Source organism: Papilio machaon, chromosome 28 (genome assembly GCF_912999745.1).
Source record: "Papilio machaon chromosome 28, ilPapMach1.1, whole genome shotgun sequence".
Taxonomy (NCBI): domain Eukaryota; kingdom Metazoa; phylum Arthropoda; class Insecta; order Lepidoptera; family Papilionidae; genus Papilio; species Papilio machaon.
This window is the reverse complement of record NC_060013.1, coordinates 3771807-3790741: the sequence shown is the minus strand read 5'-3', so window position 1 is coordinate 3790741 and position 18935 is coordinate 3771807. Positions and strand designations below refer to the sequence as shown.

The 18935-nt window shown below is 32.5% G+C and overlaps 2 protein-coding genes across 3 annotated transcripts; both read right to left on the bottom strand.

The window, feature by feature from the left end:
• Window positions 1–1070: 1070 nt before the first annotated feature.
• LOC106708064 (phospholipid phosphatase 5) lies at window positions 1071–7350 on the bottom strand. The gene is made up of 6 exons (XM_045685029.1): window positions 7082–7350; window positions 6010–6196; window positions 5188–5257; window positions 4513–4641; window positions 2595–2762; window positions 1071–1544 (listed from the first exon to the last, which is right to left on the bottom strand). The coding sequence occupies exons 1-6, from the start codon at window positions 7156–7158 to the stop codon at window positions 1327–1329; spliced, it is 849 nt and encodes a 282-aa protein (XP_045540985.1). The 5' UTR covers window positions 7159–7350; the 3' UTR covers window positions 1071–1326.
• Window positions 7351–10430: 3080 nt separating this feature from the next.
• LOC106708065 (pyrimidodiazepine synthase) lies at window positions 10431–18935 on the bottom strand. Of its 2 annotated transcripts, none has more exons than XM_045684992.1 (6): window positions 18602–18935; window positions 12917–13087; window positions 12451–12617; window positions 12081–12183; window positions 11566–11699; window positions 10431–10606 (listed from the first exon to the last, which is right to left on the bottom strand). In XM_045684992.1, exons 1-6 carry the CDS (start codon window positions 18627–18629, stop codon window positions 10487–10489), a joined length of 723 nt encoding a protein of 240 aa, XP_045540948.1. In that variant the 5' UTR covers window positions 18630–18935; the 3' UTR covers window positions 10431–10486. The 2 variants fall into 2 exon arrangements, with proteins under 2 accessions (XP_045540948.1, XP_045540949.1); XM_045684993.1 differs by lacking the exon at window positions 18602–18935 and adding an exon at window positions 17557–17642.

The window sequence follows — 18935 nt, the reverse complement described above, 5'->3', positions numbered from 1 at the left end:
TTACCAAATATTCTATCGAGTAATACAAAGTTAAAAAAAAACTTACATTAAATTTGTCGTTATACGACTAAGTAGGAAAAGACATAAAACAAAAAAACAGCAACTGTTATTCAATAAAATTGGTAAAAAAAAGATAAAAAATCACAAACATTTTTATATAAAACATATATAAATAATTATTTCTAGTGATAAACCTTGATACAAATTAATTTTCATTTTTTTTATTTTTAGAAATCATTGGTATTAATGTATCACGGACAAAAAAATATATCTACATATGTATTATTTTAAATAAGTAACTCTTTTGCACTCTAAAATGCTATAATATAGTAAAAAAAATAATGGTAACAAAACACCAAACGACGATCGACCTCTATAAGCGAGAAATTCGCGTAAGATCTCTGTTAGCGATAAAAATATCGTAACTTTGAACTCTCGCTTATCCTGAATTGACTGTATTACGCTTTTAACCACGTTTAAAACTTGTAATAAATTAAGTACATGAAGAATGTTCTAAATATTAACAGGTTTAATTAAAATATAATAACTACTGACTCGCCATACCAGTTCACATAACGTAAACTTAGTGACATTGGGTGTGTCACTGACAGGTCGAATGACCCAATAGGAACAATCCGACAAATGACCGTTCGGTTAAATGAGAATTTTCAAAAGGAAATATCCGTAATATTGAATTTGTTACAAAAAAAGTTTTTTTTTTTTTTTTTAAGTAAATTCCGTTTAGAATAACTTAGTATCGCTGTTCACTTCAATGTCGTGTTAACAGTTTTATAGTTTTTAAAACATTAAGGGAAGACGTTGATAAAATTAATAATTTGTAAAATGTGATTATTTTTTCTTAGTAAAATTTTTAATCTTTTCTTATTATGTAGTTGGTAACACCGATTATTTTTTTATATATATATTTTTTAATCTATAAAAAAATATTTAAATTGTTTATATAAGCTATGCTTATTTCAATTCTATTTTTATTTTTCCTTAAAAAAATCTATATTTCAAATTACGACTTTTTTTATAGTTAAATTGTTCAAATATATTATGCCTTATTTATTTAAATATAGAGGTTTTATTTGTAAAAATATGTTATTAAAATTCTCAGTTTTTTGTATGCGTCAAAATTTACACACGTTTTATAGACATAGTTATCTGAACCGGTGAGAAGTCAAACTAAAGTAGTATTTATTCGTAATTTAGTCACAAAAGTATGAAAACATTTCAGAAAGAACTAACTGCAACAGTCTCATACCGGTACAAACAACTATGTCGGTATTTTTTTATGTCACATTTTTTTGTAAAACTTTTTTTTCATATCCATTTATCCTCTTTTTTACAATTCAATAATGGCGTCGACTCTATATCTTTTAGATCTTTAGCAGGACTGTCAGGTTTACCATTGAACCTGACTAGATTCGTATCTGACACTACATATGGCACTCCTGATAGTTCAGAACTTAATGGATTATAATACTGACGGTAGCAAAAGCTAGCTACTGTAAAACCCAGCGTAGAACCCACCAGGATGTCTGGAATTTAATTTAAAAAAAAAAATTAAAAAACTCGACTATTCCATGACACACAGGGGAAAAATACCAATCGAATGACACCTTACAAGTCAAAATAAGTTCACTCGTTTACTTTAAAAAACACAATAGACTATAATCTTAAATACACCACATTACAGTTGAATATACATATTGATTTAATAATATCCGACTCGAAGGACCAATTTATGTTTAAAGTAAAATAAAGTTCATCAGAAATCGTATTTTTAATAAGATTTAGTTGGGCTCTATTATTCATTATCAGCTCACTTTAAGTCCCCACTGAGAGGTCGGAGTCTACCCTAAGTTAGATGTGACTATGTCATAGTCAACTATAGCCCAGTGCGAGTTGACTTCACACATATCATTGAATTTCTTCTCAGATATGTGCAGCATCACGATGTTTTCCTTCACAGTAAGAATACGAATGGTCTCTATACGGTTACCTATTCAAAAGAATTCGAACTACCCCCATAACTTCAACAGTGATTATGACGCATGCAACTATATTGAAATATAGGATGTTTAAAAAGTCCTATCGTGGTTAATTTCGTTTCTAACAAACTTTATGATAGAAACTAGTAGTCTTGGGTAAAGATTTCCATTTAACGCAATCTAGAATTAATTTATTTTTAACCAATTACCCAAAGAAAAAAAAAGGAAAAAACGCAATTAATTGAATTAAAAAGAAAATTAAAACTTTTTAAAATAAAGCAACGTTTTTACACATTAGAAGTATACTTTAAAAAATCATACTATAACTAAAATAAACCTACAAAAAAAAATTTCACGTAATTTTTTTTTGTTGTTAATAAACTTGACAAAAATTGATCTACAGATCAGATCACGGTTCAAATGTGTGTAGCAGATCAGTGAATCGATTCATAGCTCAATTTAATTTGTAACTGCATAATTATTTGCGTTCCGAGCTAAGAACTTTTAAGTCACTAGTTGATCACAACTCATGAACCATTTCAGAGCTGAAACAAACACTAGAAAGTGGGGGGAATTTGAAATTAGTTTCACACTTACCCTGCCAATGGTGATGATAGTCACATGACCTGGAGAGAGCGACACAGAGTGCCAGGAGGAGGGGTGCGAGACATGCCAGAGCACGCGCAGCTGAGCCCCTCCGCCCTCGGAGAGCACCCAGCCTCCCGCACACCCACAGTGCGCACATACCCAGTGAGCAGAACGATACTACACAGTTGAGGACCTTTATCTCCTACCCATAGATAATCTAGCAAGGTAAGCCTTATAAGTAGTATTCCAGACAACCCAGTAGGGCAAGAGATAATAACATAGACGGGTATATCTTACTAATATTATAAACTAGCTTTTACCCGCGACTTCGTACGCGCGTAATAAAAAAAATGCACACAAGATAAAAAAGTTCCTATGTCCGTCTTCTAGTTCTAAGCTACCTCCCCATCAATTTTCAGCTAAATCAGTTCGACCTATCTTGAGTTATAAATAGTGTAACTAACACAACTTTCTTTTATACAACGTGTCCCAAAATTCAACGATAAGCCAACACCGGAGGATAGACCTGCCCCGGACTAATCGGGGAAAAAAAGAAAAAAAATATATATCCCAATTATATTTTAAGTTATATAAAAAAAATGAAATTCTTCAGAAATTGAGACCGTTTATGATATTTTTCACTACCATGACCACAATTTTTTTAATATTTTTTTTATAGGCAACCTGAATAGTACTGCTATCTACCACAATTCTTAAAAACTCCAGAATAACTAATAAATATATAGATGAGAATGTTTGGATGGATGGATGTCTGTTAGAAGTTATCTCCAGAATGTCTCAACAGATCTCGATGAAATCTGACATAGATGGAGATTATCAGGGATTCCCAAAGTGGTCGATATTGAACTTAAAGCATTGCTACTTCTCACTCAGTCTTCTTCTATTGACCTAAGTTAGAATTAATAATAATAATAATTGACCTTAAAAGTAGGTAATTTACCCATGTGGAGGTCTGTGGTAACGGTTCATTTTGGAAAAGGGGGTCACTTGTCCAAAATAGTTTGGGGATACCTGGTCTAGAACAAATAGCCTAATAATTAAGTTTTTTTGAAACCGCACGGACGGAGTCGCGGTCGACAGCTAGTATACGTAAATATCAAGATAAATCAGAATTAAATAAATAAAAGGAAGAATTATACGAATATACTAAAACTATTAAACATCTTACTAATATAGGGTTTTTCAACAAGAACTTTGTTTTCTAAAACAAAATAAAACAAAGAGTTTAGATGAAGATGATTCAAATTTTTATTGTATTACGAAGAGAAAGGTTTGGCAATTATGAATGAAAAATGATATCTGGCAAATGTCCACCACAACCACGCTGACAGATGTCGATTCTTTCATCAAAGTTTGCATCAAAGCAAAATGGCGGGTCTATTTCGTTAATCACGTCAAGGATTTTGAGTTTTAAGGCCGCGATCGATTCGATTGGCTCCGTATAGATTCTGTCCTTAACATAGCCCCACAAAAAAATAATCCAGTGGTGTTAAATCACACGATCTGGCTGCCCATTTAACAGCTGAATTTCGGGAAATTTGGTTTGCAATAAATTGCACCATTTTCATAGTGGATTTTAATTATTTTAATGCGATTTTCCAGCGAAATTGAATTCATTGTAGCAATTGCCAAAGCATCTACTACGAATAGGTCAAAAAACTAAATGTCAAAACTGTCATGTTGTTGGTGTGGCCCCAATTGAAAAACAAAGTTCTTGTTGAAAAACTCTATATTATAAATGCGAATGTTTGTTTGAAGTTATCTTCGGAATGTCTCAATAGATCTTGATGAAATTTGTCACAGATGTAGAACATAGTCTGGAATAACACATAGGCACAGTTTTTTTTAATTCCGGACAGCGGACAGAGTCGCAGGCGAAAGCTAGTGGAGCATACAGTTAACTTACAACTGCTGTGTCCACTTGGGAATGACTTCCTGCCCTCCATTATATCTGATGGATCTCCGGTGCACTGCAGATCTGATGTCTCCACACCATCAGGGAAGCAACGGTAGAAAAAATCTGGACGTGGACGACCTAAAAATGAAAAACTATAGAATAAGTAAAAAAAATAGAAAAAAAATTTTGCCCACAAAAAAATTTTTTTTTTGTACAAAATATTGTATTGTTGTTAAAACCGCAGATGTGTAGCAAAGATCTATTCCTAGGAAGTGTGTATTAAAGCCTAGATATATAAAAGAGCGTCGGTGGCTCAGGGGTTAAGCACATGACTTGCAATCTGCAGGTTCTGGGTTCGAATCCCGACATGTACCAATGTGATTATCGATTTACATATGTACATTTATCCGACGTTCATACGGTGAAAGAAAACATCAGTGATGCTGCACATATCTGAGAAGAAATTCAATGATATGTGTGAAGTCAACTCGCACTGGGCTATGGTTGACTATGTATGTACCTAATCATACCTAACTTAGGGTAGGTTCCGAGCCCCTCAGTGGGGATGTATAGTGAGCTGATGATGATGATATAAAAGGTTGCAGATTTATAGACAGAGAAATGACATATTCAAATAAATTTTTGATATCCTCACAAATGAACTAGAAAATAAATAAAACTCACCGACTATTAATTTCATAGTATCTGTCAATACTCCATTGATGCCAAGAGCGAGAGACCATGCGAGAAGAATCTGCAACATTCAACATAATTTTGGTTAATATTTATAAAGAAAAAAAGATTTGATAGTTTCCGGAAAAGCGTTTTTTTGTGGTAATACAAAAAAAACATTTTTTGTTTTTAATAAACTAAATATTCTGATATAATTCTGCGTAAAACGTAACAATTTTACTGTTATCTTATCAGTTATGTTTAACGCAAAATGTTTTCATATAATAAATATGATTTAAACAAGTAAATAACATAGATATATAAGTAGATATTCACTTGTCATATGTCTGAAATGACACTGTATATATATGTCATATGCCAATCAAATATTATTGACTAACTGTGGCTTTCTGAGACCAACATCTCCATTTAAGATTAATAATAATAATTTTTATTGTGGCCATCATAAGGGGGGGGGGATTTATCGTGGCGATCATTGGAGAAGGCCTATGCCCAGCAGTGGGCGTTTCGTGTATGAGAAATGTTTTTGACCACATTTGTTGTTACCATTTCCAAATAATCTCCAAACTTGTGCTAGGACAAAATATTTTATTATCTCTGCTTTGTCAAAGATTATTACAGACAAAGACAGGTATTATGATATGTTTTGTACAGAGATTTTGGTCTCAGAACCCATAGTAAGAGTTATACATTTTTTTGGATATTTGTTATAACTTCGAAACATCAGAACTGATCTTAATTATTTTTTGGAACCAAATGTTTGAAGCAACATGATTATGCATCTTCTATTAATTTAAGTTACGTAACACTTACTTCTAGAGCGTCATTACAATCGTTGCACGCTCCCCAGGCGAGTAAAGACAAGAGGCAGGGTACTGAAAGTACTATAGCCCACAGCGCTCCACCTGGTACGTATGACTCCCGTCTTGGATACTTGCAATCGTTCTCCAACTCAGACGGAAGGATTACTCTCACAAAAGGTGGCATTGTTTCCATATAACTGAAAGAATGAAAGCAGTGGTGGATGAAAGCACAGATGGACTGGTGTAAAGTGGGAGTCATTCTGCATTTTGTTTCAAGAGTAGCATTTCGGAGGCCTAATCTTAGTCATTTTTTTCTTTCCCATTCTTTCCTTATAAAAAAGGGAAGTGGATTTGACAGAGGAGTGGATGCATAGGAAGGGTAAATATCTTTCTTTTCTGGAATTGTAGATGTCTTTGGGCAGCGGTTGTTTTGCTATTTTGGTCAATTCATGTTGGCACTAGTCTGTTTGCCACTTTAAATAATTTTTTTTAAAAACTAAGGAAAGTGTACTGTATTTTTTTTTATTTATATATTTTTCTTATTGGATCTTGTCCAAAATCAGGTCACTTACATTTTAAGAGGACATTTATTTCCTACCCATTTCAATGTATGTACAACATATTCAATGCTATGTGGGAAAGGAATTTAATTCTTCGATTGTAAAACAAAATGTACATAATATCTATGTAAATTACTATACTAAATTTGTTACGGAACTAACAATATCCATTATCTCCAAGGTAATTACAATTTCTATAGATTATTTTCAAGAACACGAAACCATTTAAAAAAAAAAAAACAGACTGTTGATACTTAATATAATATGCACTATATACTAGAAGAAAATACAGATTAATAAATTCACAAAATATTTTATTGTATAAAACTTTTGTTAAAAAAAAAAAACAATATGAAACTTGCGATAATTTTTAGATTGAATTTCATGATGTAAACGTAATAAATATTACACAGAACAATTTTAAACTAATAAGATTATGATTGTTTGATATTTTATTATATTTATATTCAATAAATATGCGTAAAAATAATATAAACAAAAAGCATATGGTACATTGCTTACCAGAATAAGGAGAGTAGGCAAATTCGAATAACTATCTCGACGAAAAGATTGAAACTTGCAGAACGGATGAGAGGCATTTTTAGAATTGATACAATAGAGAAATCAAGGGAATTTAATTTAATTTACTAATAGATTTGAAACATAGTGAGAAGAAGGTGATTGTGTTCTGAAATATATACAAGAATGATCAGCTTGACAGGTGTCAGAATACATGACATGTGGCAAAGTTTCCGAACGTGAAGTTTGCGTTCCGTTTCTGTGTATTTACATTTTATGATAACTCAACGTATAAAAGTAAATAAATATTGCAGAGTAGTGAATGCAGGTTATTACTTTTTATCATAAGTATTTTTTTGAAATAAGACTTTGTTTAGTTGATTGAAATATTTAATAAAACCGCATTGATTTTTTCAGTAATCACCCTAGAATATACTTTTTGGGCACTGATATGAAAAAAAAAACAAATAAAAAAGGTTTAAAAAGTTCAATAATAGAGCATTATTCTTCAAAACTTTATTTTTATTGTTGTATACAACTGACCATTAATACATCGAAAAATCTTTTTTGCACGCACATACGTAAAGTATTTATAAAATGAGTATAGAAATGAAACCTTAGTTTTTGTTCACCGATAAAAATATTATTTACAACAAAAAATAAACAGCCAAAAATATCGTAAGTACTATAGTTACTTATATTTCTTAAATTTACTGTCTTCTGTTATTTATAATACGAAGAGCAATTAATCAAAGTTACACTTAGATTACATATATTATCTTAGTCAGATTACTAGAAAAAGTATAGAAATTTATTCTTAAAATTAAACTAAATTTATAAGTTATAAAAACTTAACTGGTATAAATTTTCTTTTATTAAATAAGTTAGTCATTACACATCCTGTAAAAAAAAGTTAAACGAGTTAAATGCTTTTTATATGTAAGACAAAATCTATGTTGGATAGTTTCTTTATTAAAAGTGTGGAAAGTTTAAAAAAAAATAAGACCATAGATATTTAATCTGTAGATGAGTGTTTCATATAAGTTTGACGTCTGATCGAAAGTCGATTTTTCAAATGTCATTTTGTATTGTAAATTACTATACTGTGGAAGTTTATCCCAACAAAAGGATCTTTTTTCGCCTAACTTTTATGTGCTCCGGATTAGATATATTTAGGTTATATATCTATGGATGACATTTTTAATATTGAGGTTATAAATGCGATGACATTGAGTTTTCGTCTTCAACAGTTTTATGTGTATCAAATCGACCGATTGCCATCTTTACAATTTTCCCAGGCATATTATAAACGCATTCACGATCAATCACTTTCACATACAAAATTTTTTGTTAATTAAAATAAAAATTAAACAAATAAATTTATATAATAAATAAATTATACATAATATAAATGTGATGATATTCCTTAAAGATCAGAGTCACTTATCTATGAGTTTCCATTGTTAAAACACAAGTATCGAAACATTGTCAACGCTCTATCTGAAAGATAGCAATTGCTTTTGTCACTGACAGTAATTTAGTTAGTTTCAACATAAACCGCCATAGTTAGCGCCAAAATGGCGATAATCAAATAGGCACAAAATCTATGGCTTATAGCCTTTCCATGTGTAGAGGTTTTCGTACATCGTAAGTCGAAAATTGGCGGTTTTCTCATTTTAATGTCATTAGATGGATAATTGAAAGATAATTAAAATAAAAAAGTAAAAATACAGTAAATCGACAAAAACTAAAGAAATAATTATTTCTTAACAGCTAAATAGCGTACTTATTAAGAAATAACAAAAAAAAAAAAATCAACCGATTTTTTTTAAATGACAGTTTTTTTTCGTCTCCTGTAAAGTTGATAAAAATGACTTACACGATGTTGCTTGAAGGGACGATATGTGTTTTATGCAATGAAAACTGACGTTATACTTAATACAGATCTATATATTCTCGAAATTCAAAAATTATTGAAGGACTCAATTGCAGTGATATTTGCCTTAAATATCGTTGTCTCTGTTGTTATGTTAGAGAGTGAAAAAGACAATATGCAATACAAATGTCAATGCATTGGAGTGTTAAGTCTGTTCACAAGGTAACGTGAATCTTCGATACCCGGCAATTTAAGTCGTTAAGCGACTTAGTAATAGATATTTTGTTCTTTATTTGCCAAAACTCGTAACCTATTTGTATTATTTAGTTGTAAGAAAAGTGGATGTGATTTTCAAGATGGCGGAGCTTTATACAGTTGATATGTGGTCTCTATATGACTGAAGAGACGTCTCACGACGCAAGGATATTTTTTTTTTAAATATTTACGTTGTCTTATGTACGAAGTGTAACTCTCAAATATACTTTCTTAGTCTATAGATGTATAAATCTTATAGATATGACTATTTAAATTAGATTTATTTTTTGACCAAGTTATCTGTCAAATGGCGCCACTATCGACAATGCAAGCCGCTGATTGGCTGCCACTAATCAATGAGAATTTAAGCAAGATAACTGAAAAACAATTTTGAATGCCTTAAAAAAGAATAAAAAAAAAAACGAACATGTGCGAGTCGGACTCGTTCACTTAGGGTTCCGTATAAATTGAATTTATATTAGTAAGATATACGATTTTAAATATTTTTCCTTTATCTGTGATATAAGAGGTTACTTCGTACCAAATTTTTAGATTCTGAGTTCACGGAAAGAACCCTTTAGGGCAACGTTCCCCAAGGTGGGTCGTACGCCCCACCTGGGGGATATTTGGATTTAGAGTGGGGCAATTCAGAGATTTAAAAACTTAAGGCTACATCCTTACAATGATAGCCAGTGCTATTGCATTTAAACTATTTATATGTGTTTTCGTGTTTAAAAATTTTATATGAAATTGATCTAGTCAGCCAAAAGTAGTATTTAATTATTTCTCTAACATTGTAAATTTAGGCCTCGAGAGAAATTTATTTCTAAACAAAATTTCTAAGGGGGCAATAGTCATGTTCATACTGAAAAATGGGACATGGATCCAAAAAGGTTGGGAAACACTGGTCTAGGGTTTGATTCTCTCGCGAATGTTGAAAACTTGCGACATAAACTGCTGTATCTTTTGGTTACACGTTGGCTTAGAAGTTTGATTTTTTCACAGCTCTAAGGGACAGTAGACCTGAGTATTTTATATAAATATCAGCTTGATAACTACACACTTTCCTCAGAAAAAAGTATTGACAGACAGACAGACGTTCCGTTTTTTTTTTTCTTTTGAGGTACGGAACCCTAAAAAGAGTGGATGGAAAGCTTATGCATTTTTGCGTCCCATAGGTTTTGTATAAATCAATTGCCCAATTATCCATAGATTTTTTTTTTGGATAAACAAATTATCTATGATTATAGATAACTTGATCAAACAGTTTAGTTAATCTAAAGATAGTATCCCATTGAATGTGCTCTCGCATTTCTGTAGTAATCGAAATATTCCGCCGGCGATCTAGAATGTTTTTTAACAACATCATCAAGTTGCATTTGATCTCCCCAGTCAGCCTAAAAAAATATATAATAATAAATTTGTAGTATTAAATAAAAATTGAACTGCAATTAAAATAGTGAAGCGTATTTTATTAGGAACTAAAAGTAGCTCATGACTTCGTTAGCACAGGAAAAAAGTAGCCTTTAACATGGTCGTGTACATCAACTACCTTCCCGTTAAAGTCCCGTCAAAATTGGTGCAACTGTTCCGGAGATTATACCCAGAACAAACTTAGACTTGCGGACAGACATATTGACAGACAAAAATTTTACTAATCCTAATATTATAAACTAGCTTTTACCCGCGACTCCGTCCGCGCGGAATAAAAAATAGAAACCGGGGTAAAAATTATCCTATGTCCTTTTCCTGGTTCTAAGCTACCTGCCCACCAATTTTCAGTCAAATCGATTCAGCCGTTCTTGTGTTATAAATAGTGTAACTAACACGACTTTCTTTTATATATATAGAAGAAGATGAGAATGTTTAGATGTATGTTTGTTAGAAGTTATCTCCGGAATGTCTCAACAGATCTTGATGAAATTTGTCACAGATGTAGAACACAGTTTGGAAGGACACATAGACTACTTATCAAGTTTTTTTTTTAATTCTGCGCGGACTTAGTCGAAAGCGACAGCTAGTATATTATAAATGCGAATGTTTAGATGTATGTATGGATGGATGTTTGTTAGAAGGTATTTAAAGAACCGCTAAATGCATCTTGATGAAATTTGGCTTAGATGTACAATATCCGGAAGAACACATAGGCTATTTATTAAGATTTTTTTTTCAATTTCTCGTGGACGGTATCGCGGGCGACAACTAGTTTGCTATAAAACGAAAAGGTTAAAGAAAGACAGTGCCGAGGACATCCAAAAGGGGACATTTTGATAAGAAGGGGAAGTGAAAAGGTGCTTAATTTCAAGCACACACACGTCTTAGTGAAATTCAAGTTGGATTTTCATTTTATACGTACGAAGTTAGGAAATATTGGCCTTTTCTCGTCGAACTTTTGCTCGTTGACACAACGTAATAAATAAAGTCTCTCAACCCAAGGCCAGATCATGTAGTCCAACATTCCAGGTCGATTTCCACCGAAGTAATTTGTACCTGAAAACGTTTTACGCGTATTTTCGTGATGCCATCTCATTTATACCTTTTAAGAGAGATGACATGTCAATTTGATTGTGACTTCTCGTAGCGTAAACGAGTGAATTGATTTTGACATGTGAGGTGTCATTAGATTCTTCCTATGAGTGTCATGGTACCTACCCCAGTTACATTTTTTGTTTTATTTTTAATTACTTTTCGCGCGTATGTAAATTTGTGTTCATATATGTGGGTTTGTATGTATGTTAGTTAAATTTTGAGGGTCTAAAACCTAAATAACTGAACTGATTTTGATGAGTTAACTGTCATTAAATTCTTGTTCTTCCCTGGAATGTAGAGACTCAGTTAGTCGGGTTTTTTTATTAAATTCAAGTTATTTACCTCTCGTGGCCAATTCTTTCTCAAATACGTCTAATGTTTGTATTATTTGTTCACTGCCAAAGGCAAAGTTGGTATCAAAACATTCCAGGCTTCCTTTAATTAGCTGAAATATTAGAAAAATATAAATGCTAACGTAGACTTAAATAGATTTATTATAGCAAATAAAATTGAACTTTATACGATTGGAACAAGATATAAGTTTACTTTTCACTACTTTTTTAACGCTTGCTTTTGTTAATAAAAGCCTTGAAAAGTAAAATTTTATTTGCTTTAAATAAACGCGATAATATTTTGATGAAAATTTCATGTAATGTCCGCTCTATAACTAGTATTATATTTGAATATCTTCAAATGGCAATATAAAGCTTACCTCATTAAACCTTTCTATAAGAAGACGATCTTGGGCCTTCACGTAAGGGTCTTTGGAGTGCAGGGGATTCCTCGGAAACCTTTCATCTAAGTAGTCACAGATAACTACGCTTTCGAATAAATATTTATCCCCTTGATCTGTTGGTATCTCAAGAACGGGAATTTTCACTATAAAATAATAGAAAAATTACTTTATACCAATATTAAAAAAGAAACATATAACAAATGTTTATGGGCAGCGGTCTCTTTTGTAAAACTAACGACTAAGATTAACTTGTTGTGTAAAACTAACGACTAAGGTTAACTTGTTGTGTAAAACTAACGACTAAACTTAATTTGTTTCTTGTGTAGGTAAACCTTACAAATAAGATTAACTTAATTATTTTGTAAATTCAAACCTCAGGTTTTTGATAAAAATGTGATAACATAGTTATTTTTTTAAGCTATTAACATCATGGATAACTCACGTCTTGGATTTTTTTCTCTGAACCATTCGGGTAAGTGCAATGGATCCAACTGATATACTTCGTATTTAGCCTTCTTAGCTTCGAGGATTAGCATCACCCGATGACCGTATGGGTTCATATCAACATGGTAGAGTCGCATCTGGTTGTTGAGAGGCGGCGGTGGGTTAAAGCCTGGAAGATTATGGATGTTTTTATTAGATTAGCTGCTAATAAAATCAATTATGTGGTTAAAAAACAAAGAAAAAATGGACTGCCTGCATCTATGACACTCAGGGGAAGAATAACAATCGAATGAAACCTCACTCGATTAAATCGGTTCAGTCGTTTAGGCTCCAGGAGGTCAGAATAGTATAAATGTTTTCAGATATCACAGGGCGTTCTTAATTCCCTTAAGTTCGCGGTAATTCGATTTTAAGAGCAGCGTGGCGTAGCGCGTGCTAGGGATGGAAAACCTTGAGCCGGCAAGATATTTGGAATGAGTTATACTCGCATAAAAACTTACGTACACGCGGAAAACATTACTGTCTTAAGAAAAAGTGCAAAACAGGGGAAAACAGCTAGTTCATACGTGAGTTAAGCCGTTATTAATTTATCATTATGTCTCATGAAAGTTTAAATAATTTAACAGCTGTATTATTTCATCATCAGCTCACTATACGGGCCCATTGAGGGGCTTGGAGCCTACCCTTAGTAAGGGTGATTAGGCCGTAGTCAACCACGCTGGCACAGTGCGGGTCGACTTCATACATATCATTGAATTTCTTCGCCGTATGAACGTCGGATAAATGTACATATGTAAATCGAAAGTCGAAAAACACATTGGTACATGGCGGGATTCGAACCCACGACCTGCAGATTACGAAACAAGAGTTTAACCCCTGAGCCACTGATCCTCCTGTGCTGGTTTATTTAGATATATATGTACATATCTATATATATAAAAGAAAGTTGTGTTAGTTACATCATTTATAACTCAAGAACGGCTTAATCGATTTGACTGAAAATTGGTGAGCAGATAGCTTAGAACCAGGAATAGGACATAGGATAATTTTTACCCCGTTTTTTTTTTTTTTTTTTTTTCTTATTCCGCGCGGACGTAGTCGCGGGAAAAAGCTAGTATTAGATAATAGATAAATTAAATATATATTAGTAAAGTTTGAGTAGCGCTGTCAGTTATTGTGACACAGCCATTGTTATGTATTTAGGTCATGAACATACTGACAAGTACAACTTTGAACAATTGATTAGGATTCACGTTAATGAAAATTATTTGTATCCTGATAATTAATTTAGAATCTAGTATTAGTTATGATCAAACGTCTAAGTTATTAAGCTAAGCGCCATCTGCGCCCGGCCACCTCAAGTCCGGTGAAATTGTAAATGCCTCCTCAAAGTAAACAGTGACTAATCAATCACAAAAAAAAGTTACGTAGAGTAGAGTATTGTTAAATTTCAAACATGGCGTCCATTAAGATGTTTGACTTTTACACGTTATTTTGTAAAAATTTTAACATTAATAGAGTGACATTTTAAAATAAAGATAGTTGATTAAGTACATAAATATTTGTGATTATGGATGTATGTATATTTAAAAACCATCTAAAAAAACTCGGATTTTTAATTCCGCACAGATGAAGTAGCAACAGTTAGTGGAAAGAGCCATTTACAAAAACGCAATCTCAAAGAATTACTACCGACAAAGATTCGGTTGCCACTTATGATATACTTTGACAGGTTTGAAAGTGTTTTACTTAACTACACATAGTTTTGCTCGCGACTTCGTCCGCGCGGAATTAAAAAAAACGTTATATGTAGCCTATGCGTTCTTCCAGAATATGTTGTTTTTTATGTTCTATATCTGTGACAAATTTCATCAAGATTTGTTAAGCCGTTCCGGAGATACATTCAAACAATCTCCATCTAAACATTCGCATTTATAAATTAGTTATGTCCAATTGTGCTTTAATAATGAAAGGATTTGGATTGAAATCCTGTATATTAAGTGAAAATTTTACCAGGCCAGATGCGAGTTTAGTTCGCCCAATAACTTTAGTTTCCTATTTCAACGGGTGATAACGTTAGTCGTGGCCACTTATTATTTTAATTTCCCGAGTTACATTTCATCATACTAATCCTTACTTCCTTACTAATATTATAAATGCGAAAGTAACTCTGTCTGTCTGTCTGTCTCGCTTTCACGCAAAAACTACTGAACCGATTTAAATGAAATTTTGTACACAGATAGTCTAGAGCCTGAGGATGGACATAGGCTACATTTTAGCGCGAAAAAAGGGTTGTAAGGGGTTGAAAGTGGGGGTGAAATTTTGTATGGGATTATCGTTATTTTTACAGATAGAAGCTTGAAACTTATTTTCAAGGCTGCTAATTTGATATAGATAAATACGAAATTAAATTTTTGTAAAAATTTTACCCCTAAGGGTGCTAAATAACAATAGGGGATGAAATTTTGTTTAGCAATATGTGAGGTTTTAGTGAATGTCAAAACACATTTAATATGTTTTGCTGTTACCCTTACCAATATTTAGTCTAGAGCCTGAGAAAGGACAAAAAAGGCTACATTTTAACGCGAAAAAGGGGTTATAAGGGGTTGAAAGTGGGGGTGAAATTTTGTATGGGATTATCGTTATTTTTACAGATAGAAGCTTGAAACTTATTTTCAAGGCTGCTAATTTGATATAGATAAATACGAAATTAAATTTTTGTAAAAATTTTACCCCTAAGGGTGCTAAATAACAATAGGGGATGAAATTTTATTTAGCAATATGTGAGGTTTTAGTGAATGTCAAAACACATTTAATATGTTTTGCTGTTACCCTTACCAATATTTAGTCTAGAGCCTGAGAAAGGACAAAGGCTACTTTTTAACGCAGGAAAAGCGTTGTAAGGGGTTGAAAGTGGGGGTGGAAAATTTAATGTAAGAGTCGTCATTTTTACAGTTAGAAGTTTGAAACTTATATAATGGGTTGACCCGTGAACATGGCGCATGCAACTGTGCCGAAATATCGGGAGCTCAAACAGCCTAATCGTGGTAAGAATCCCGTTTCTTACGAACATTATATTAGTAAAAACCACGAAAGTTTGAAGTTTGAAACTTATTTTTTAGGCTGATGATTTGATATAAATAAATTGACATTTGAAGTTTGTAAAAGTTTTACCCTCAAGGCTGCAATATTACAAAAGGGAATAGGGGATGAAAGTTTGTATGGGAATATACGATTTTATGTGAATATTTTGTAAGTTTTATATGTTTTGTTGTAATTTTTAATAAGTTTAAGTAAAATACCACAACAACAAAATTCATGCCAGTAACCCAGAAGGGTAGGCAGAGAACCAGGACCAGACATTTGGCGCGGTCCTGGCACACCTCTCTCTCTATGTTAAGTAAAATAATTAGTCTAAAAAAAAATCTGTCCGAAGACAGAATTTCACGCGGACGAAGTCGCGGGCACAGCTAGTAATATTACAAATGAGAATGTTCAGATGGATGGATGGATGTTTGATTCAAAGTATCTCCAGAACGACCTAACGGATCTCGATTAAATTTGGCATATGTGTAGAAAGAACATAGTCTGGAAGAAAATATACGCTACTAAGGTTTTTTACTCCGTGCGGACGACAGTTAGTTTAATTCTAGTTAGGAAATCGCGACGTTTTCCGACCCGCATTGCATATTATAATTATTCAATGTCACTGAATACATTCATTTCTTAACTACGCAAATATAAAGGCTTTTGTGATTACTTCACACGGAAAAAAGATAGTGTTTTATTTTATGTATGTTACATATTTATATCAAGGTTAAATGTTTAGCTTAATGTAAAGGTGACAAGAAAAGATAAGGTTAAGAACGTGTATATCACAGGAAGTTTGAAAGTAGCGCCAGTTATCGAAATTGAGGAGCAGAAGGTTAGCGTGGTTTGGACATGTTATGCGGAAAGATGATGATCACATAAATAAAAAAAAAAATAATGAGATTGAATCTGGATGGCTATAAAAGTAGAGGAAGACCAAAGGACGTGGATGGATTGTGTGAAAGAGGATATGGGTAAGAAGGGTGGGAATTCAGATATGACGGTTGATAGAGATGTATGGAGGAGTACATACTGTGCTGACCCTACATATGTATAAGGGCAGGTTGATGAAATGTATAACTTAGTAATGAGAGAAGTATATATAGATCATACTTTCATCTGTCATTCAAACTTTATAGGTGATCTCTATTTAACCACATCTCTGGGCGAAAATTCTTCTATCTTCAATGGACACTTAAGGTTTAAATTTTATAATAAACTAGCTATCGTTAGCGACTTCGTCAGCATGAGATATAAAAAATAGTCTATATTTCTGCACACATCAGTTAGCTTCCAGTAAAATTCCTGTCAACATTAGTGCAGCCGTTTCAATTTTCTCATTACGTCACACTTTGATTACTTTATTTCTGTTCGGATCTAAACATCGAAGCAGGATGTTAAATTTCACATATCTTTAGTAAATAGGCTATCAAATGCTAAAACTGTTTTCAAACCCGATTATTTCCTAAGATTAGAGCATTTTTGTTTAAAAAGATGTGTTTATGCAACAATGAAATCACCTTTAGTTTTCTCTAAGAATGTACTAACCTCAAAAATCTAGGTCAAGCCGGTAGACAGAGTAAACGCAGACATGTTTACTGTTAAGTTAAACATCAATAAACACTTTTAAGGCCGAAGTATTAAGTAATGACCAAAGAGTATTTATGTAGTTCATTTAAAAAAATAGTTTATTTCGTAATAAACGTGTTTATTTTAAGAACCATGCACATTTAAAATATTCTTTGAATTAAAGATGAATTGATCCTTAGGTTAGAAGCAGACAGTTTAGCAGGGTGGTCCAGGTGGACCTACTGGGTACACTGGGGAACTGTTGAAGGTGTACTATGGCGGGCGAAACTAGTAAATCTTTGAAAGGGGTCTATGTACAATTAAAAAGTTTGGGAACCTGAGGTTTAGTACACAAATAGCGTTTAAAGGCAGATCTTAAATCTTATCATGGCAGATTTTTGTAATGTAACATTAATAAACATAAAGCTATTGTCATTAAAAAACAAAATATTTAATTATGAATTATGTTCCAATTTCGAATAATGGCGTATCATTTTCTATCACTTAGAAATGTTTTAAATTTTATATCAACTTATAAAACTAATAATATTGTTATTTGTTAAATGTTTTCAGTATTTTTTTCCCAATCGTATTATTAAATAATTTTATTTCTCACTATCTTTTGTATTTAAATATCCCTATGCGCTTTCATAACAGCATCGTAGCAAGAACAAAACGTCTTGTGACATGACATTGCTAATGAACAGCTGTTTACTGCTTTTCAATTTTTCATCTTTTTTAATTAGTTTATGTTTTTGTTTTATTTTTAAATATGTTGTCAAATAAAAAAATAACGCGTCAACACTTTGAGTTCACATAAAATGTTAATTTCTACGAATCTTTCACCATGACAGTTGAGATGTTAAGAAAATCGATAATCTTTCCAGGAGAAAGGAAAAATTTCATCGTTTGGAATAAAATATCGAAATAAAGATTAATGAGAAAATGCTAAGCTATTGATGAAATGTAGTTTTAAAACTGATAAACACTTGAATTTACTGTTGAAGAAAATACGTAAACGTACCTGCCGTTTTGTGTTGATAGTAAGACATATCCTTGATCCTTTTTGTTCAAAAATCACTAAAACGTGTGATAAAAGGTTAGTTTTTCCAGCACACAACTACCGAGTCCGTGACACGGCTTACGAATAGGTGTAATACTACGTCACATTTAAAATAAGCTTGGTTTGGTATGACATCATTCGCGACCCGATTATCAAATAATACGACGAAAGAAGAAAGAGATAAACAATTCGATATCAACTCCTGCTACTTGTGCGCTTTTCAATTTAGTAGCATTATCCGCTTAAGGCCGATGGCATTGACTTCAATATTTTCGAATACGAATTTACCCACTTA

Coding starts and splice junctions, on each gene's coding strand:
- LOC106708064 (XM_045685029.1), bottom strand. CDS start 7,158: ATGCCTCTCATCCGTTCTGCAAGTTTCAATCTTTTCGTCGAGATAGTT. Junction 4,642..5,187: donor TACTATGAAATTAATAGTCG/GTGAGTTTTATT, acceptor TTTCATTTTTAG/GTCGTCCACGTCCAGATTTT. Junction 1,545..2,594: donor CTATCATCACCATTGGCAGG/GTAAGTGTGAAA, acceptor ATTAAATTCCAG/ACATCCTGGTGGGTTCTACG.
- LOC106708065 (XM_045684992.1), bottom strand. CDS start 18,629: ATGTCTTACTATCAACACAAAACGGCAG. Junction 13,088..18,601: donor CTATCAACACAAAACGGCAG/GTACGTTTACGT, acceptor ATAATCTTCCAG/GCTTTAACCCACCGCCGCCT. Junction 10,607..11,565: donor GGCCAATATTTCCTAACTTC/GTACGTATAAAA, acceptor ATATTTTTTTAG/GCTGACTGGGGAGATCAAAT.